This window comes from Copadichromis virginalis, linkage group LG8 (assembly GCF_057382275.1).
Source record: "Copadichromis virginalis isolate Kocher_CV1m ecotype Utaka linkage group LG8, C_Virginalis_male_GT1.1, whole genome shotgun sequence".
Classification (NCBI taxonomy): Eukaryota; Metazoa; Chordata; class Actinopteri; order Cichliformes; family Cichlidae; genus Copadichromis; species Copadichromis virginalis.
Window position 1 is genome coordinate 11301367 of NC_140625.1, and position 22101 is coordinate 11323467.

Here is a 22101-nt window from a genome sequence, read left to right on the forward strand (position 1 = left end):
GTTTGATAAAAAGAAATACAAGATTTTAAAGATCTTATTTTTCTTAAATTTAAGATCAGAGTTTGTAATAAGCTGCAGGAACCCTGCTCAGTGTGAGGGAAGGAAAGCCAAGTGTCCTCCGATAAACCTCCATCTGGGTCACTGAAAACAGTTAATCTGACTCTGACTGTAAACATGTTTCCATTCATCCCTCGAGTCTTTACTCTGAAATACAGGAAATGACATCATGGCTCAAGCTGTCATTAAACCATTTCTTTATTTAACATTTTCATTTTTTATTTAACCGTTGCAAAGTTTCATAACACAGACAGCCTGAACAAAGAACACCTACAGAACACATGGATCAAAATGCATTCAATAAAAACTTGATTACATAACAAGCTTTCTTCTTCCAACAAAAAAAAAAAAAAGCTAACCACTCGATAAGAGCACTAAAGTAGAAGAGTTTAGAAAGCTTAAGATGTAACTGCAGGAACATTTATATTTACAGCAGCCTCATCAGTTCTTTACGTGAGGTTCCAGCTGAACTCTGTGGAGCCTGATCTCAACAGTTTTAAGTCTGACCCTGACACCAGATTCACCGTGATCACGCTGATGTTTGCACAGAACAGATAGTGAAGTGAACGTTTTTGCACATTTGTAGCAGTGAAACAGTTTATCTGCAGTGTGGGATCGTTTGTGTTCGGAGTATGAACTGAGATTCCTGAAAGTCTTGTCACACCGGTCACAGCTGTGTGAGTGTGACCGTGTGTGCACTTGTATGGTTTCTCTCCTGTGTGGACTCGTTTGTGTTTTAAGCTCACCTGCAGTGGTGAACGATGACCCACACTGATCACAGAGGTGCTTTTTAACCCCACTGTGAATGACTTCATGGTGTTTTAACTCATGTGATCTGGGGAAGCTTCTCCTACATTCTTTGCAGTATTTCAGTTTGTCTCCAGTGTGTCTACGTTGATGTATTTTTAGGCTCTTTGCATGACTGAAAGATTTTCCACAAAGGTCACAACAAAAGTTTTCCCACCACCACAGCGATGACAGGGTTGAGAACTGGACCCATCTGCACCACTCTGCTTCTAAACAAAGACACAAAGACAGTGGAAGTCAGTCCTTCAACATTTGTATCGTGAACGTCGCCTGAAATAAAGAGCATCTCTGCCAACGTCCAATTACTTTTTACTCCAATTACTTTCTCAGTTCACAGGGATACGATAACTACAATACTACCACCATAATACTACAGTAATATTTATTTAATGTTACACCATGCTAATATTTTCAGGGTACCAACACAGTGCTAAACTACTAATGTAACACTCCAATAATATTAATTTAATACTGCATTAGAAACACTGCAACTGTGCAGTTACGGTACTCAGCTGATTGGGACACAAGAAAAAACACTACTACCCCCATGACACTGCAATGATAATATTAAATGAGTATTTTAACACTGATGTCTAAAAGTACTTGAGCTACAAGGAAGCAGTGATACTACAGCTAAAGTACTACAACGCCAATATGTAACGATACAACTTTGTTAACATAAGAGAAGATTACTGAATGGTTTGGTTTTGTACTTATTTTGTGTTTTATTGTATTCCACGTACACCTGACAGAGGAATGAGCCGCTGTAAACCAAAGGTCATTTATGCTGAAATAACAACAAAACCATGATATACCACGAAACTCCCTGAGGATTACATTACAGCAATTTTAGTTTTTCATGACTGTGTAAGCAAAAACCATAAATGAAATTAAAATCTGAATAATCACTCAGAGCTGCTTTTCCGTCCAGTAGAATTTCCAACATGTTAACACAATTTAATGAGCTGAGTTTTCCCAAACAGTCAGGCTAAAATTATAAGATAAAAATAAACATACATACGTCACAGTAACTGCACTTGTAGAGTCTCTTTCTGGTGTGGATCTGTTGGTGTCGTCTCAGGTAACGTGGAGCTTTAAAAGTCTTCTCACACAGGTCACATTTATAAGGTTTCTCCTCAGCATGGGTAAACATGTGGCTTTGTAACTGTACATCTGTTATAAACTGTTTGCCACACTGATCACACCAGTACACAACATGTCTGGTGTGAATGCGTAGGTGTCTATTTCGGCTGTCTCGCCAAGTTTTTCCACAAATGTCACAGCTATATGTCTTAGTTCCAGAGTTGCCTCTGTAAGCTGCAACTGCGATCAAAAGCTCTGTCACACTGATCACAGCTGTACGCTTTCACTCCACTGTGGACGAGTTGGTGTTTTCTTAGGCAACTATCCCAGGGAAAAGACTTTCCACACAAGTCACAGCTGAACGGTCTCTCTCCAGTGTGGATGACTTGATGCATTGTTAGTGAAGCTTTGCGAGAAAAATCCTTCCCACACTCGTCACAGCTGTAGTTTTTCTCTCTCTTTCTTCTGTGAGGTTTGTCGGCCTCCTGAGAGCACTGATTTCTCGGTCCATGTTGGTCCTGCAGCGACAGAGATACAAACACAGGAAATGAGTGAAATGCAGTCGCTGAACAAACTGAACCTTCAAAGTCCCTCCATTAACACTAATTTTAAACCTGAAGGTGGAGTGTGGCACCAAACACCTAAAGGTCTCTTATCACCACCTACTGGTAACAGTAACACATTACATCCAACCTGGTGTTAAAAATAATGAATGACTGTTCAAACACACTAAAATCATGCCCATCCACCCTGCTTTACACAAATATTAATGCTAGCATGCTAACACACTCAGAATAGTAATACATGTTTACCAGGTCTATACTTTCTTATATTTCTTTCCCCTGTTTCATATAATTTAAATCCAGTGTAATAGTTGCAAGCTTGGTTCAGTGAAGAGTCTGTTTGTAAACTAAGGTTGTTGTTTTTTAACATTTACTCCCTACATTAAAAATAATAATCTGTACTTTATACTCCTTACATTTCCAAACAGATGTGTTACTTTTGGTTTAAGGCCTTTGAGAGGAGTTAGTTCATCACAGCTTAAACAGTAACACATGAACGGCAATCCAGATGGTGTATTAATCACCAGAGTGTGACACATGAAAATGAAAGAAAGAAAACTGTGGGCCATAGTCAGGGGTCAAAGTGGGCCAGTGTTTTTTATTTTGGCACAACGCTGGAGTGACTGCAGCGCTCATACGTTGCTGTCACAGTACTTCAGCATCTAGCCACACACAAGATGAGCGAGCATACGTGGAGTAATAGTTTTTAAGTGGCAGCTAATTTCAAATGCAGCATTTTTATCAGCTCAACAAAAATTTGAAACGCACCAAATGTTTGCATGCAGTTTGTCTAACAGTGTTTTGCTAGCTAAAGGTCCAGCTGCTGTATTTCACAGGGAGAAAAGGTAGCTTCAAACTAAAGGACCAGTCAAAACAAATCAAGGACCTTATTCCTAAACGAGGGGCTACCTCTGTAGCATGGACGTAAAAGAGTATGGAGAGAGTTTACGGATTTTATTGATATCAGTGATGGCCAAATGAAGCTTTCTGAAACACTGAAGCTTGTATTATAAGCAATGTAAGCCCAACAAGGGACAATGGTTGGAAATTAGCAACAGCTATAAACTCATGTGCAGTACATCAGTTTTATGTTTCATACTTGGACTGTGTTAAACTGCACTGTTCCTTTTAAATAAAGAATTATTATTATTATTATTATTATTATTGTCGCGCTGACCTAGTAGGTGTGGCTGTTACTCTTCTCTTCCTCCTCCTGCCCACTACCTGCTCTGTGCTGCTGCTTGCGCGTGGCCGCTGATTAGACCTTGTGCAATCTACAGCTAAGCGCGGCCTGGTGCGCGCCGCTCCGCCAGGTGAGCTGAATTAGAGCAATCAAGGGCGGGCGTGCCTAGTAGACCTTAAAATGCATGCAGCAGTCATTTGACCTGGGTGCGACATACTGAGAGGACAGCAAATGAAGCACAATCCACTTTCCACTGTGAGGAAGGCTTTGAGCTAGACGGGCTATCGGTAAGCTCTTGGACTCATATTTGCTGCTTATATGTTGGGGAACTATGGAAGCTCAATTGTGGAAATGTATTTATGCTTTGGGAAATAGTTACTGCATTTAAGTTTAAAAAAAATTATATTGATATTAAAATGAATGTTTAAGTCTGAATAAATTGTTTATGTAGGTAGTGTTTCCCACATTTATGTTAATTAATACTAAAAATAGTTACCCCCAAATCCTTGGTTAAATCTTAAAACTCGTGTAAATATGTTTGGTTTAATTTAAGGAAAATAATTCTTTGTAAAAGAAAATCCTTGGTTAAAGTCTCTATTTAAAATATTTGCAAACTCTAAAATGTATACTTTAAAAATGTAATTGTTATAAAAGTGTAAAAAATGCAAGGTAGACACATTTTGTGTACTTTGTGTGCTTAAGAACCACAGTTTATTTCATCTTCATTTTTTTTGTAATTACTCAGCTCTGTGATTTAAAAACCAATGAATGTAAAACTAACTTAAACTGGGTTAAATGATAGTTTAGACAAAAGTATTTAGCTTTAGCTATGTTAAGTGGCTTTACTGAAGTGTATATATTTTTGTTATTTCATTTGTCTTCTGTATAATGCATTTAATTTATCTGAATGATTAATGAAATGTTCTTTATTTTTTGTGTTGGAAGGTTTTTCACTTATCTACATATCTATCCATCTACCTATCAGCTATCTAACTAGCTGGTCAAAATGAATTGAGCAAAATTCAAAGTCTGGTCTTTTTCAAGTGTGGGCACCTCAGAGACAGAACACTTGACAATTATTCCATCCATCCATTTTCATCCACTTTGTCCGGGGCCGGGTCGCGGGGGCAGCAGCCTAAGCAAAGAGGCCCAGACCTTGACCTCTAACTTGACAATTATTGTTATTGAAAAAGGGTTCATTACTCAAAGCCTTTCAACACAGTCGTATGTGGGTGTATGTGTACATATGTATTAATTGAAATCCATTTGGTGAAACGGTAGCATTTTTTCCTCACCTTCTGTGTTGAGCTCATCGTTTTCTCTGTAGTAGCTGAGCTGAGTGCAAACGGCTGAAAATGTTCCTCTGCTGCTCCGTCAGACTTCTCTCCTCCTGCTGATCAGCTGGGACACAAAACAGATCTTTGTTAGGCTCCACACTGCACTGAACAGTCAAAGTGTCTCATATGTTGTTCTTACCTACTGCTGCACACTCTGGTTCAACTGCTGTACTGTGGAGGACGTAGGAAACTGTAGTGGGTGGTGAGGGTGCCAGAGCGGGCAATTGGCACTTCACTAACACCCCCCCCCCCCCCCCCCCGAGACATTTATACTGGCAGACTTCAGCGGAAAGCCAGTATCATCAAGGACCCCTCACACCCTGGACACTCACGTTTCCCCCTCCCTCTGGTCCACCAGGTCAAAGATAATCAGACTCAATAGGAGCTGCTACCCACAGGCTGTCAAACATGCCCTACCTCCACCCTGAATGAAGGTTAGCTGTGCTGTTAACACTCATGGACACTTGCACTGTACTTATAAACTGTACTCATTACAGTATCAAATCAAAATTTATTAGCACATTTAAAAACAACACGGGTTGAGCCAAAGTGCTGCACATAGTAGAGATAAAATGGTAAACATGCATAGTAATTATTATAACAGACTAGTCTGTCGTGATGCGGATGCTGCACCGGTCCATCATGGTGAAGAGGGAGCTGAGTGTAAAAGCGAAGCTCTCAATTTATCGGTCGATCTACGTCCCTACCCTCCCCTATGGCCACGAGCTGTGGGTAGTGACCGAAAGAACGAGATCGCGGATACAAGCGGCGGAAATGAGCTTCCTCCGAAAGGTGGCTGGCCTCTCCCTTAAAGATAGGGCGAGAAGCTCAGAGTAGAGCCGCTGCTCCTCTACATCGAAAGGAGCCAGCTGAGGTGGTTTGGGCATCTGACAAGGATGCCTCCTGGGTGAGGTGTTCTGGGACTGTCCCACCGGGAGGAGACCCCAGGACACGCTGGAGAGATTATCTCTCGGCTGGCCTGGGAACGCTTGGTGTGTTGTTTTTTTTTTTTTTTTTTTTTTTTTTTTCCCCCCCCCCCCCCCCCCCCCCCCGGATAAGCTGGAGGAGGTGGCTGGGGAGAGGGAGGTCTGGGCTTCTCTGCATAGGCTGCTGCCCCCGCGACCCGGACCTGGGTAAAGTGGAAGAAGATGGATGGATGGACTAGTCTAGAGAGTGCAAATGTGTTTTCAAGCAGGTTTTAAAAATGTCGATTGTTGGCGAAGACCTAATGTGAAGGGGCAGAGTGTTCCAGAGTTTGGGTGCAGCGATCACAAAAGCTCGGTCACCTCTGTTTTCCCGTCTAGTTCTGGGGATAGTCAGAAGAAACTAATCTGCAGATCTAAGGGCTCTAGTTGGATTATTTTTTTTTGTCAATAGAGCTGGGCGATATAACAATATGTATCGCGATATAACTTTTACTCGATAGAGAAATTAAGCTATTGCGATAGACCTCGCTGCTCTTGTCCTCTGGGGGGAAAAAAAAAAAAAGGTCAGCCAATCCAAACTAAGTAGCGCAGAGCCGAACCAATCACAGCCGCAGCGTCACGTCGCGTGACTTGTTACGTACAGCACAAGTGCCAAGTCGCACGTGTTTGTTTGGGAAGCAGCCAGCGGGTAATGGAGCCAGCGCATAATGGAGGAAATGAGTGTGCCGACTAGAAAAATCAACCGAGCGTGACCGAAGAGAAAACAGATGATGGTTCCAATGCCGGAGAGATTGTCGAACGGAAGAGCCATAGAAGTTCCGTAGTGTGAAGGTATTTCGGCTATTTCAAGTCTGACAAAAAACAGAGTAGCGTGCACTGTAAATTGTGCCGAAAGCAAGTCTGGAAATACAATAAACTGGGGCATGCGTCACACTGTGCGCCACGTTATTGTTTCGGTGAAATGAATTTCTACAATACTGTTAATTCTACTCTCTGCAGTGTTTAAATGCTTACATATACACACAGTTACTGTCCGTCCACACATACGACTCTGTTCTGCTTCTATGCCCCAGCTTTGTTTACTTTTTCCCACCGAGGCTTCTAGACTTCTGATTGGCCAACATTTCTGCACGGTTAGGAATCTAGCGCCACCTGCTGCTTTGGCATGTTCATAGCAGCGTTTTCCTTCATTTCTGCCTTTATGTGTGGACGGGATTTTTTTTTTTTTTTTTTTTAAAACTAAAACGGAAAATCTCCTTTTTCAAAAATACCCGTGTACGTGTGGACGTAGCCTCAGTCTCTGACTGGAAGCGCTAATTCGTCATTCGGCTTTTGTCAGACTAAAGTAACTGTTTGAAAAGCTAAGCTATACAACAAGGAGAGATTGAGAATTTCCTTTTAGTTCTCAGTTTATTTGATATTGACAAAAGTTAGTCAGTTTTGTCTGTTCTTCTGTAAAACAAACTAAGATTTATTTTTAGAATTAATATTTTGTTTCTAAGTGGAATTGACAATTTAGTCTGTTTCGTTTGTTCTATTTTGAAACTTAAACGCTTTAGCGGCTGCCTTTTGTGTAGTTTGCAATATTTGCCTTTATTTATCTGAAAAAGTCTCATGTTCCTTAAGTACATCTACCCTGTTGAACTTATTATGGGAAATAAATATTTAAATAAAAACAAGCTGCTGATTATTTCACATTTTACTTGTGAGCAACAGCACATTTAAATCTTACAAATATAGTTATTTGGCTTATGTTTTTTTTTTCATTTCAGGCGATAACGATATATCGTGATATGAACAAATCTCATATCGCCCAGCTCTATTTGTCAAACAGTATGCAGGCTCAAGCACACAATGAATTCAAACAGAAGTAAAAAAAAAAACAAAAAACTGGACACTGAAAAATGTAACAAAGTGATGTGGGAGGGGACAAAGGGAAGCATCAATGAAAGAGCAGAGATTGCAAAATAAATCAGGAAAGGACTTCAGGCTTACTGAGACTAAGGCCTCTGTTACAAATCGGTCTCATACAAAAACATGTTTTACAGGTACAGTATGGTAAGCGCTCTTAGTAATTCATAAGCCAGCTCTACCTGAACCCCTTCAATATTTAAAAGTTTGTGGGGTTTTTTTTTTTGTTTTTTTTTTTTTTTTTTTTTTTTTTTAAATATTGCAGTCAAAGCACATACTGAATGTAAACTGAGCTTGGAGACCTTTTGTTAGTAACAAATGAGGCCAAAAGAAAAGTAGAGACGAGTTTATCCACTGATCCACATCACTTTACCCGGATGTTTTCTTTCAAGCTGGATGATGACTCCTCTCTCCCTTACTCCAGTTCCAGCTTCGCAGACCAGTTGCCCTCTGAGGTCACAGTGATCATCGGAGGCAGGAGACGGGAAATTCAGATCGGTTTCTTCCATCTTTTATCTCCATGTTTAGAAAAACATTCCTAAAATACCCAAGCAAATAAATATTATTAAAGATTTACACACTTTCTGTAGGTAGGATTTCATTTTCAGCCAGCACCCCTGTTAAATTTGACTGGCGTCTGTCTCATTTATATCCAAGAAGCAACACTTTGAAGCACTCAGATCATGTTTTCTTTGATCACTTGTAGCTCAATGGAGAAACATTTTTGCATTTATGATCAGGTTCCCCAGTTTGATATTATACCGTTCACGGCAGAGGTGTGGACTCGAGTCATAAATTTTATGACTTTAGGCTTGACTTGAAAAAAATGTTCTAAGACTTGTGACTTGACTTGGACTTTTACACCAATGACTTGGGACTTGAATTGGACTTGAACCGGTTTACTTGAAAAGACTTGATATTTCACCCCAAATATAAAATTTAACATACATATTATATAGAGATTGAAAATGTGACGTCATTCAGGGGTAAAACCGCAAAGGATTCTGGGAACTCGTGGCACGCAGGCTTTCAATTGAAATCAGTTACACAGCGATAAAAAGACACAAAATGGCAAGAAGCTGTTGTATTATTAACTGCAATAGCCGGTCGCATGACAGCCACGGGAAGCCGACGGGTAAAGAGATCGGTTGTTATCGGATTACGTCGTTGAAGAGAAATTGTTCGAGCCATGTTTCCGAAGTAACAAAGACGCGAGGGATGGCCTAGATTGCAGCCATTCAAAGACCAAATATAACGTCCCAGAACACTCCAGCTCACAGGTTAGTCTGCTCCAAGCATTTTCACAAAGGTCAGTCTTCTGTTGTAGTTAATGCGTCATTTTTCATAACATAATTGGTGATATAGGTTACAAGCAAGTCTGGTGCTGAACAGAAATTGTCGCGCTATGCTCCTTTGTTTATTGTGCATAAATAGTGAATTGTCCTGACACAATATTGCGTTTCGCTTCTGTTATTATGGTACAGTGACAAAAACATATACCGTATTTCCCGGACTACAAAGCACACCTGAATATTAGCCGCACAAGCTAAAATCAGGGGAAAATCCTGTTTTGTACATACATTAGCCGCACCTGACCAAAAGCCGCAGGTGTTTCAATATTGACTTATATGTAAGAGAATATGCACAAAGCGAATTGTCAGGAAAGAGATGGCTGTTTGGAGACACACCCCTTTTATTAATATTTTGAAAAACAAGTTATGAGTACATATTTGCATAACCTTTTAGGTATATGTACAAGTAGCAGTAATTACAAGTAGGAAACATGTGCTGTGCTGTGGGGCACCACAGGGGACTGTCCTCTCCCCCTTCCTCTTCACCCTCTACACCACAGACTTCAGCCACTGCACAGAGACCTGCCATCTTCAGAAGTTTTCTGATGACTCTGCGGTGGTTGGATGCATCAGCAGGGATGATGAGACAGAGTACCGGGCTGTGGTCGACTCCTTTGTCACGTGGTGTGAGCAGAATCATCTGCAGCTCAACGTGGCAAAGACCAAGGAACTGATCGTGGACTTCAGGAAGACCAGGAAACACTTGACCCCTGTTTCAATTCAGGGGGTCAGTGTTGACATTGTGGAGGACTATAAATACCTTGGAGTACACATTGACAATAAACTGGACTGGGCTAAAAACACCACAGCACTTTACAGGAAGGGCCAGAGTCGTCTCTATTTTTTGAGGCGACTGAGGTCCTTCAACATCTGCCAGAAAATGCTGAGGATTTTCTATGAGTCTGTTGTGGCCAGTGCGATCCTCTATGCTGTTGCATGCTGGGGGAGCAGGCTGAGGGTCGCAGATGCCAACAGACTTAATAAACTGATCCGTAAGGCCAGCAATGTTGTGGGGATGGAGCTGGACTCCCTCAAGGTGGTGTCGGAGAGGCGGATGCTGTCCAAGATAAAGACAAATGTTGGATAACACCTCCCACCCACTCCATGACATGCTGGTCAGTCACAGGAGCTCGTTCAGTGAGAGACTGAGATTACCGAAAAGCACCACTGAACGACACAGGAAATCATTCCTGCCTGTGGCCATCTCCCTGTACAACGCATCCACTTAACACACTGTTTGCTGCTACAACTACACATGTTTCTTTTCCAACTATTTTATTTATGAGTGACTTATGTATGTATGTGTGTGTGTATGTATGTATATGTATGTGTATATATATATATATATATATATATATGTGTGTGTGTGTGTGTGTGTGTGTGTGTATATATGTGTGTATATGTATGTGTGTGTATATATGTGTGTGTGTGTGTGTGTGTGTGTGTGTGTGTGTATGTGTGTGTATATATTGTACTATTCTTAGTTAGTGTATTGTCTGTCTTGTCTTAATGTTGGTTTAAAATGGAGCACTGTAACAAAAAATAATTTCCCCCAGGGATCAATAAAGTATTCTGATTCTGAAATGAGTAACAAATGTAGTACATAACAGTAACCTACAGCACACCAGAAAAATAGATTCAGACTACCTTTTAGGCTCAGGTGCAGTGACACGGCTTTAACAAGAAGAAAAGTCAGTCATTCACCACCATCTTCCTGCCCACTAAAACCACCAAAGTCCTCTTCTCCAGTGTTGGATACGAACAGGCTCAGGGTGGCTTCATCATCCACTCTCAGCTTCTTTCCTTCGTTGTCACTTTCAAAACCAAAGAAATCCTCGTTGTCAGTGTCAGAGTCGAACACCCTCAGAAGGGCCGTGGCGGTGTCCTCTCCATCATGCAGCATTCAGCCCTTCGAAATCCGTTGGTGATCATTGATGTTTTCACACTTTTCCACGCTGTCAGATTCCACCGGTGGGGTTGAGCATAACTTGCTTTTCGCAAGTTTATCGCCGCACATCATCCACGACTCCCGCTGAACGTGTAGCGCTACTTTGAAGTTTGTTTTTCGCGCTACTTGTACGGCACTATGTTGTCTGGCGGATGGACACGTGACCAACACACCACTCTTGAACCCCGATACTGTGTGTCTGATCACATGCCCTTCCGCCAGGCAACGTAGTGCCGTACAACAGCGGAACAAACAAAACAAATCGTCTTACGATATGACAAAAATCACGGATAATCCATAGAAAAGCTGCACCTGACTAAAAGCCGCAGGGTTCAAAGCTTGTGGAAAAAGTAGCGGCTTATAGCCCAACAATTACGGTACTTTTATTCACAGGATAAAACAGGGTTTTTTTTGTATCACTAATTGCCCAGTACGATTACAGCATACAATATTATTGTCACTGCTACATTTCTGTAACGCGTACCAGAAATTATTTCCACTACTAATTAATTACCGTTGAGCTCAAAGGTCCTATTAATAAACTGTTAACGAATGTGTATTTATGAAGACGATTTGTGAGACTGGAAAACTTATGATAGGTACGATGGTCTTTACTTTCTACACGGTGCATTTCAAGGTCCTGTACCCATCCGGCGGTAAACTGTACCTGGGCTTGTTGCAGTGACCTGAAGTTACTAAACTTCATGAGTGTATGCACTCACTCCAAGAACCGTATGATTATAAATATGCATATAAATATGCTACGATGAGATGGCTGACTTCATCTAACTAGCAAATGTTGTCCAGGCTACGTTGTTGATGCAGTTTTTTTAATATGTATGATATTTTTGTCATGCGATTTTTAAAGCCGGTCCTACAACCGCATCCAAGAATAACATGCAGCTTATCTCAGAACTGTCGGTGAAAATTATTCTTGGAGCTAGGTTTAATTGAGCTGCATTTTAAAGAGGTGCAATTTCACAATTTGTGTATATTTTCTAAGTTCACTATTTTGTCATGTGTTGAGAAAAACACAGATTTTAAAATTACATGGTCTAATATTTACATTTAGCATATAACTGCAACATGCTTTTTTCGTGGTTGGTGTTGTGGGTTTTTTTTTTTTTTTTTTTTTTTTTTTTTTTTTTTATAAAAAGACTCGAAAGGACTTGAAATTCAAAATTTCCGACTTGTGACTTTACTTGGACTTTTACACCAGTGACTTGAGACTCGACTCTGACTTGCCTGACATTACTTGAGAATAAAGACTTGAGACTTGAGAATAAAGACTTGAGACTTGCAAAACAATGACTTGGTCCCACCTCTGGTTCACGGTAATACCGGTATAATGTTAGGCAACGATAGGAAAATGAAATATTGTGATAGAATATGAGTAAAACGCGCATGCGCAGTGCCTTTGTTTTCATACGCACATGGCCGATTGTTGAGTGAAACAGATGAACCAGGATTGGTTTGTAAAAATGGTGCAACTTCAGTGATGTGGAACTGGTTTGGTGTTTGTCCGTCAGATACACGACAAAGCACGTTTTTTTTTTTTTGCAGAACATGCAAGCGGCCGTCGTTATTGTTGGATTTGTCGGATTAAGATGCTCTTAAATCTGGGAGTAATCTGGGTCCTAAACTCCGTAATCTTCAGGTCAAACGAACACTGCAGCATCACTGAGAGTTAAACTGTCTAAATTCTTTCATCTTTAATAAAATGATCAGCATTGCTGCTTTACCAGGTGTAACTGTGAAGTTTAACTTCCAGGCATCCATGAAAACAAAATTTATTACATTTAACGGAGTTAGAAGTTAGCAGGAAGCTAGCGGAAGTTAGCTCGCTAGTTTTGCTAGTTACCTAAGCATGATATTGCATGTTCTGACTGAGAGATTTCTGAAAAAATTAAAACGTACAGCTCTGCTATCACTTCCAACATAAATGAAGACAGGAAACTAAACAGCAGTGACGTTTGTAGGGTTACTGAAGTTGGGCTAGCTGGTATATAATGATGTGCTACGTGATCGCTAGCGACTCAGCTATGTTAGCATAACATAAACAGTGAAGCTGGAGGACGAACACTAACACTTTTCCACTTATAAAAGTTAACGTTAAGGTTCCTGATAGTTAGAGACAAATGCAATCGCATGGCAGGATGCTGTAAATGGACCAAACTTCAGTCAGGAGAACAACTGAGATAATCCATCCACAATACAAGGTTAGTCATTAATACAACATGGGAATAGAGCAGCTGCCAGAGAATTCAACATTAATGCATCAATGCTACAGAAGTGGAGGAAACAAGAAGAATGAGTTTAATAAAGTTTGATTTATCTCAAATCAAATCACTTTTATTGTCGCATCACATGTGCAGGTACATTGGTACAGTACTTGTGAGTGAAATTCTTGTGTGCGAGCTTCACAAGCAACAGAGTTGTGCAAAATACAAGAATGGCTACATCTGAAACTAATAAATATATGTACAATATATAATAGTATATGCATTTCTGGATGTGTATATTAAATATTTTTCTGTGTGTGTGTGTGTGTGTATACACATATTTTACAAATTAGAGTAAACAATAAATATATAAAAATATACATAGTTGAGACATGTGCAAAACAGTGGCATTACTGTACAGTATGGAGTGCATAATGTTAAAGTTCCAGTAGTGAAGCTGAGGTGTCTATGACATGTTCAGCAGTCTGATGGCCTGGTGGAAGAAGCTGTCTCTCAGTCTGCTGGTACGGGACCGGATCCTGCAGAACCTCCTTCCTGATGGAAGCAGTCTGAACAGTTTATGGCTGGGGTGACTGGAGTCCTTGATGATCCTCCCCGCTTTCCTCAGGCACCGCTTCCTGTAGATGTCTTGGAGGGAGGGAAGCTCACCTCCAATCCGGTTGTTCAGTGATGACGCGACGAATCCGACGAATCCTACTTCCGGGTCTAAACGCTCCTGTGTTCAATATGACACAATGCTGTGTTCCTGGTTGTTTTAACCAATCTGGCTCAAAACAACAGTCTAATCTGTCATTTTACCGGTTTCCTTGTGAAAAGAGAGAGAAGAGGAAGTGGCTGAAGTTGATAAGGTATGTTACAACTCGTAAGTGAATGAATAAATTTGTAAGATAAGAGCTAGTGGGCTCTTACTTTAGTTAGCTAATATAGCTAGTGATGAACAATTAAAACCCGCTACTAAAAGACAAACTGGCTTTTACGAGTAATTGTACTTATATAGACAATGGATTTTATTGTGTTTTTTTTAATACAAAGACGTTGTTGCATTTTTGAAGTCATTTTTATTTCTCCAAGCAAAGATTGAGAGCTAAGGGTCACTTCGCTATATATATGAACCTTAGTTAGCTTTCGACGCTCAGAGGAATAAAAATTACGTCCAAAAAGCGATGTCTATGTAAGAAAATACATTACAATCCCCAGCCTATGTGCCAGTTAATTACCAAAATAAAGACCTAACCAACAAATAGCTAGCAAAGGTTGCCAGTACTTATCTTTCTGGTAAGCTTAAAAGCAAATTAGTACAACGATGTGTAAGAAAAGCATCTGGACTTCTTTAAGTTTTAAGTTTCTTGAAGCTTCTCTCATCTGGATGAAAGAAGCTTCTCTCTATTATTTATCTCTATTTTTTTTTTTTTGTATTAATCATAACTAATGGAGGGCTAGCGTATGATCTGAAATTTCTCTCTGTCTTTTTAAACACTTCCACAGACGTGAAAACTTCACCCCAAACTGCAACTCAAGAGTCTGCAGTTGGCACTTCCCTCAAGGAAAAGCTGCGGGGCCAACAAGATTTGCATGGAACGACAGGAAGTCTTTTCAGTTCCCAGATGACCACAACCCTGTAAGAAAAAAGAGCAGGTCCCGGCTATTGGTGAAAATCAGAGTGAAATATCAGATGAGCCACATCATTCCAACAATGCAGCTACACAGACAGATACTGCAAGTTCCACAAGTTCTTCCCAAAGTCTTCTGGTGCTAGAGATTCAGAATGACATGCTAAGAATAGAGAATGAAAAACTTAAAAAACAAGTAGAGAAGCAGAAGCAGACTTTCTCATTCAGTCAAATATCTGACAATCCTGAAAGGGTCCAGTACTATACTGGATTGCCCGATGCTGCTTCTGTCCTGTTTTTAGAAGCGCTTCTTTCCAGATTTGATCTTAAATATCATTCTGATTGGACTGTCCAAATGATACCCCTAATTGACCAGTTATTTCTAACCCTGATCAAGCTTAAACTTAATTTTGGTCATGAAGACCTTTCAATAAGGTTTAACTGCAGCAGAGGCACAGTAACTAATGTTTTTGCAACAATTGTTAGTGCACTGTATGACATTTTGTATGTTGGCATGCTGGAAAACAACATTCCCTCGAGAGCCAAGAATCAAACATCGCTGCCAGATTGCTTCCAACCATTTCCTAACTGCAGGATTGTGCTTGACTGCACGGAAGTTTCTGTTTGTAACACAGAGAGACTTGACACACAAAGTCATTTGTACAGCCAGTACAAAGGACGGACCACACTAAAGGCTCTAATTGGTGTGGCTCCTAATGGTGTAATAACCTTTGTAAGCAACTTGTACGGTGGAAGTGCCTCAGATAAGGCCATAACAGCTGACTGTGGAGTACTGCAACATCTACAACCAGGTGACATGGTCATTGCAGATAAGGGCTTCACAATTCGGGACATCCTACCAGAAGGGGTCTCACTGAACATTCCGTCCTTCCTCACCAACGGACAATTCACACAGGAGGAAGTGAACAACAACAGGAAGATTTCCTGTGCAAGAATACATGTAGAGCGTTCCATTCAAAGACTGAAAGTTTTCTCAATTTTGCATCACATCCCATATCAGTTAAAAAAAAATATTAATAAGATCTTGAAAGCATGTGTGTGTCTTACAAATTTACAAACACCTATTCTCCGTGAAATTGAATAAATTATACCTGTGAGAGTTCAGAGGTAAAAGTACATTGTGTCATTTTCTAACTAGTTGTGGACCAGAAAATACAACTGTTGAGTAAGTTTACTTTTATTATTTATAACTCCTAAGTGGATTGTTTTGTGTGTATACTCAGGATGTTACAACATAAAAACAACTTAGTTGCATAGTTTCAAATTGAGAATGGTCTCATTTGTGATTCGTATAATGTTTTACTGTTTTTATCAATGGCTTGTTACATTTTTCATTCCATTCCAGCTTCCTGATTACTGCCTAGTTTTCTTGCTATGCATTTTCAATTAAAATGAAGAATACCAGATAGATGTGTTACTCTTTATTTTCAGGAACAGTTTGTCCAAAACATTTTATTTTTTTCAAATCAAAAATTAATATAATTTAAGAATTTATCTGAATATATTTACAAAGTTACAATGACAAAAAATGTACAATTTCCAAATAGTTTTAAAATTAACTATAAACATTTGGACTGATAAATTACTCATGCTGATATGAATTCAAAGCTGCGATAAAATATGGGGTAAAAAAACTTCCCGGTAGAACGTTTCCAACGCTTCAATGTTAACAGCCCAAGTTTGTTCTCTATCCACATGCAAGATGAAAAAGTCACATGGAGTCCAAACAATAAAGTGACAGCTTTTCGCCCCTGTGAGATAGAGGTTGCCCTGGATCTGATGCCAGTAGTTGTGATTCTTTTTTAATACCAGGGAACCACTTGCCTCATCCAGCTGTAGGAAAAAGTCCTTACTTTCTGCAGCCTCCAATACAGTTTTGGCTCTGGCTGACCATGGGCATTTCACCTCAATGATGCACTCATTAGAGACAGTCCCATCTGGAGAACCACCAAGCAGGCCACTGTTAGATAAAAACAGTCCCCTCTCCTTGATAGCTGCACCAGTACAGTCAGTGTACAACTGCTTGGCCTTTGGCTCATGAAGGATCCCCCAATCACATGCCTTTGGGGATGAAAATACAACTTAGTCATAAAGGAATTCTTAGATGCACAGACCCTTTTTACTAACAACTTACTTTAGATCCTTCTGTCAGGTTGTACTGTCCAAGCAGAGTCTTAAATAAGGAAGGGGGGTATGAGCGCCGCTGGACTGCACTCAGGACCAAACCGAAGTTGCTGGCTGTGATTCTCTTCTTGCGATATGCTGACCTTTTATAAAGAAACACAAATTAAGAGACACAGTTAACTAAAATTTCCTACTTAACACTTAACAGAATTAATTTCAAAGCACTTTCTTACCACAATGCATTCTTCGTTTGCCCAACTGTTGCTTCCTCAATCTGTTTCTTCTCTTCGTCAGACACAGCCAGTGATGCCAAGAGATAACGAGCCTTGTCTTCTGCTTGGGGAAATCCCAGGTTCCTCAGCACTTCATCAAATGTCTTGGCTGGTTTAGCCTAGATTTAAAGCAAAAGGATTTTAAAGGTTTTAATGGAACCAAGAAATTTTGACCACAGAATAGACAAAGTCAGGTACAGAGTATATAAAATACATGTAAAAAATAAAGTGGGGACAGTGGAAGCAAACAGTCTGCTGTATGTAATTTACAAGAGTTTACATACATGTACAATTTATACCACATGTTAAAGTAAATATCAAAGTACCTGAGAGCATTCAGGACTCAAAATCCAACCCATCCCAGTAAAACGTTGCAATTTCGATAGGGATGCCACTGCCCATTCCTTGTCCTCCTGGGAGACAGGTCTTTCAATTCCAGCTGAAAAAAAAAAAAGCTTTTAGTAATCTGAATAAATAATAATTTTAGCATATAAAACACAATGCTTTTTAAAAAGTTAAGAAAATAATTATTATAATTAATTCAAAGGGCAAATTTTAAATAAATAACTGACCTTGTGTTGTTGAGGGTGTCATCACAGACACTCTCTTGGCAGTAATTTCTTCTGCTTTGCATGATTTTACCCTCTTCCACACACATTCCACGTCAGTGCGAGACACATTCTTCTCCACCCAAATCAACAATGCCGCCATATGATGGCACTTATCATTGCCAATCGGGCACTCACAGGAGCTGAACCTGACTGACTGACCCTCAACATGCACCTACATTGAAAGAAAGTTAATGCTTACCCTAATGATGTTCCTTCCTTCCTGATGTTGTAAACCTGCTCAACATTTGGCAATAAAACCCTTTCTGATTCTGATTCTAAACATTCTAACAAACACTTGCAGCGCTGCTCTGTGTACTGGTACCAGGTTAACTAGGCTAATATAACTGGTACTAGGCTAACATTACTAACTCTCCAAAACCTCCATGTTATGTAGATTTTCATCTTCGTTTACTTCCACTGTTATAGCATTGCTGTACGTGTGTGTGCTTTATGAAATACATCAGAATACAGAATATCTCATGTTTAATCGTCGGCTAGCTAGCTTACTCCTAGCTCACCTCAACATTGTAAATCTTCTTTTTCATGGATGCCTGGACACTTCCCTTTATAATTCCGCCTGGGAGAACGGTTACACTGACCACTTTACTAGAGTTGAAGGAATTAAGACCCTTTTTAACCCTAATTGGTACTTCGCTAAAGAAGGAGGTAATCGTGAACAAAGTCACTGGCTCCGCCATCGTTGTTTCTTGAGGAGCACTTAGACCCGGAAATACCTGCAACGTCATCCGTGACGTCTGACTGAACAACCGGATTATCCGTTCAGAGCACCGCACTACTCGCTGGAGAGCTTTGCAGTTGTAGGCGGTGCTGTTGCCATACCAGGTGGTGATGCATCCAGTGAGGATGCTCTCAATGGCACAGTGATAGAAGGTCCTGAGGATGCGGGGGCTCATGCCGAATCTTTTCAGTCTCCTGAGAAAGAAGAGGCGCTGCTGCGCCTTCTTCACTGTTTTGTTTGTGTGTACTGACCACGTAAGATCCTCAGCCAGATGTACACCAAGGAATCGGAAGCTGCTCACTCTCTCCACAGCAGCGCCGTTGATGGTGATGGGGGTGTGTACTTCTCTGCACCTCCGGAAGTCCACAATCAACTCCTTTGTCTTTGTGACGTTGAGGGTGAGATGGTTGTCTTGACACCAGTGGGTCAGGGCGCTGACCTCCTCCCTGTAGGCCGTCTCATCACCATTGGTGATAAGACCCACCACTGTAGTGTCGTCCGCAAACTTCACAATGATGTTGGAGTTGTTAGTGGCTGTGCAGTCGTAGGTGTCGAGTGAGTACAGGAGAGGGCTCAGTACACACCCCTGTGGAGCACCAGTGTTCAGTGTGATGGGGGATGAGGTGATGCTGCCCAGTCTGACCACTTGGCGTCTGTCAGACAGGAAGCTAAGGATCCAGCTGCAGAGGGAGCTGCTCAGTCCTAGATCCTGCAGTTTCCTGTCCAGCTTCGAGGGAACGATGGTATTGAATGCTGAGCTGTAATCTACAAACAGCATTCTTACATACGTGTCTCTCTTCTCCAGGTGTGACAGGGCAGTATGTAGTGTCAGGGCTATGGCATCATCAGTTATTATCTGACTGCTTTGTTTCGCTTAATGTGCCTTATAATCCCGTGCACCTTATGGTCCGAAAAATGCGTACTGCACACTGCAGTTTAATGTTGCAAAGCACCTCTTTTTAACTTCAGTGGATATTATACATGGTTATGCTCAGGATATGTCAGCCCATTTCTACTGGAAATGCCTTTTGGTTAAACTTTCAGCAAGGAATTTGCATTTGCACTGTTACATTTTTTTGTGAGGGAGCTGCTGGTGAAGATCTCTGTTAAAAACCCAAAGGACAGCATTACATTTTTTAATATTAAAAGTAACTCTGGACTTCTGTGGAGTGTGCAGCTGATCTCATTACTGTCTAAAAATGGAGAACAAAACCTAAGAAGTGCTGAATTATTCAAACAATGCAGAGTATTAGAGTAACAGGTGTGTAGCATGCTAACTAGCTAGCAGCAAGCCTCTAACACAGTGTGTATGCTAGCAGCTAATCTAGCAAACAAATTAACAGTGATTTTAGGTGTTGTAGAAGATAAGATGATAAGCTGTGTGTCTTTTTTTTTTATTTTTTATTTTTTTTTTATAATGACGTGGTTGTATTAACCTTAACTGACCGAGTAGTCAGTCGAGGTAAACCCATTAACAGATAAACTGGATCAGTCTGCCTACCTAAAAAGTGTACCGGTGTTGTGCCAAAAAGTGATTTCCGGCATTTGCCAAAAACTGATTGCTCGTATTTAAACTGCAATAAGTAACTTGTTGGGCTATAATATGTGAAACATATGTCAAATGCATCCCTCATGGATGACACAAAGTCCTATTGAGCCACAAACAACATTCGTGTAACAAGGTAGAAGCCGCAATCAGTTTTTGGCAGCGACTTTCATAGAACCTTTATTTATGCAGTTAAAAAAAATCTCATTAAGATTAAAAATGTCTTTTGTAAGAGTAAGTTGGCCAAGAGGACAGCAGAAATGGCAGCAAATATCACAATAGTTCTGTAAAAATATTTTAAGTGGGGATAAAGGACTGGATTGGTTATAATGTAAGTACAATAACACAGAGTTATAAAGATACTTGGAAAAACAAAATTTTTTTTAATTCTATATATAACCCCTTTGTAAATTCTGTTCACTGAAGTGTATTTACCAACATGCGTAAAGATATTACACATGAAAAATACACAGAAACACTGGAAATCAGTTTTTGGCAGGCAATCACTTTCTGGCACAACACCGGAGCCTGAAGTCAAGGCTCCAAAAGTGCAACGTGCAGCTCCCACAAGCGGGATATTTTGGCTTCATTTTTGCACAATGGGAAGAAGTGCTGTTGTGTCTTTCATCTATTATACACTCATTGCTCCACACAAGCACATTAACATTACTGAAACTCGCTGGCACTCTATAAATAGTGGGGGTCTGACCTGCAAGCTCTGGTATATCCACCAAAAAAGAAAGGATGTAAAGTAGTGACTAACGTGTAGCTGCAAATGGTCTGCTGAAAAGAGGCAAAAAAGCTGAGATGTCTGCTCAAAACATACTGTTGCTGGGAGGTTTTGAACCAGGACCGCTAACGCCTTCTCTACTCTCTGAGCTAAACGTGGGCTACCGCCAGCTCTATGAACAAAACTTACATTTGTAGAGTACAATGAGAAGTTAAAACCGCCATTTCTTCCTGTTAAAAACCTTGTGTAACTCGAAAACTATCAACTAAAGAAAACTAACTAATGGCAATGAGGAATATAGGTATGTTTTGATGTCTAAATTGTGTGGATGGAGGGGAAATTGAGTGAGTTAGGAGCCTTTGTTAGGACATGAAGAACAGATTGAAAAGTTAAGGAGGGATTTGAAGAAAAGGGTAAAAAGGCAGAATGAGTCTGGAGCTCTACAGACTACAGATTAGGCTGGCTGAAGGTGTACTGAGAAGAGTACAGAGCGTAAGCAGATGGGAAGCATGGGATTCAAACCATTGCCGCTGGGGTTCAAACTTAGTGATGGGTCGGTCTCGAACGAAATGGCTCTTAGAGCCGGTACTTTGACGTGAACGAGGCGAGCCGGCTCCTTATGGCGAGCCGTTTTTTTTTTTTTTTCTTTTTTTTTCTTTCTCTCACCCTCTCTCTCGCACTTTTTTTCCGCTTCACTCAGCACGCGAGCCTTGTGCTTTACGCTGGGAAGAGGGGGGGTAGTTACACTCGCAGTAGCACAGGAACAGAGCAGGAGGGAGAGACAGAGAAAGAGAGCCAGGGACAACAACGTCACATTAGAAAGCTATAGTAATCATCCACAGCTATTTTCAGTTGCAGATAATAAAGGATTCAGAAAGTTTATTCATGCAGGTCCATATGACAGAGAATATGCATCTTCTTTTTGTTTTCATATTATAATTTATATTTAATTGTGTTGTGGTTTGCAGTGTTTTGTGTTGTTTCACTTTAAATTTGTAAAAGGAAAAAGCTGAAAATTTAAATAGTTAAAAGATGAAA

At 40.4% G+C, this 22101-nt stretch overlaps 1 protein-coding gene, 1 long non-coding RNA gene and 1 pseudogene across 2 annotated transcripts; 1 reads left to right on the plus strand and 2 right to left on the minus strand.

The window, feature by feature from the left end:
* Positions 1-268: 268 nt before the first annotated feature.
* On the minus strand, positions 269-12252 carry LOC146702769 (uncharacterized). The gene is made up of 5 exons (XR_014921900.1): positions 10867-12252; positions 8241-8405; positions 4989-5094; positions 1886-2465; positions 269-1073 (listed from the first exon to the last, which is right to left on the minus strand). It is a non-coding gene; the product is annotated as an uncharacterized LOC146702769 (long non-coding RNA).
* Positions 12253-14080: 1828 nt separating this feature from the next.
* On the plus strand, positions 14081-16447 carry LOC146702770 (uncharacterized; annotated as a pseudogene).
* A 127-nt stretch (positions 16448-16574) lies between these two features.
* On the minus strand, positions 16575-18813 carry LOC146702771 (uncharacterized). The gene is made up of 5 exons (XM_085467206.1): positions 18010-18813; positions 17764-17876; positions 17399-17556; positions 17176-17308; positions 16575-17102 (listed from the first exon to the last, which is right to left on the minus strand). Exons 1-5 carry the CDS (start codon positions 18146-18148, stop codon positions 16644-16646), a joined length of 1002 nt encoding a protein of 333 aa, XP_085323332.1. The 5' UTR covers positions 18149-18813; the 3' UTR covers positions 16575-16643.
* Positions 18814-22101: the final 3288 nt, after the last annotated feature.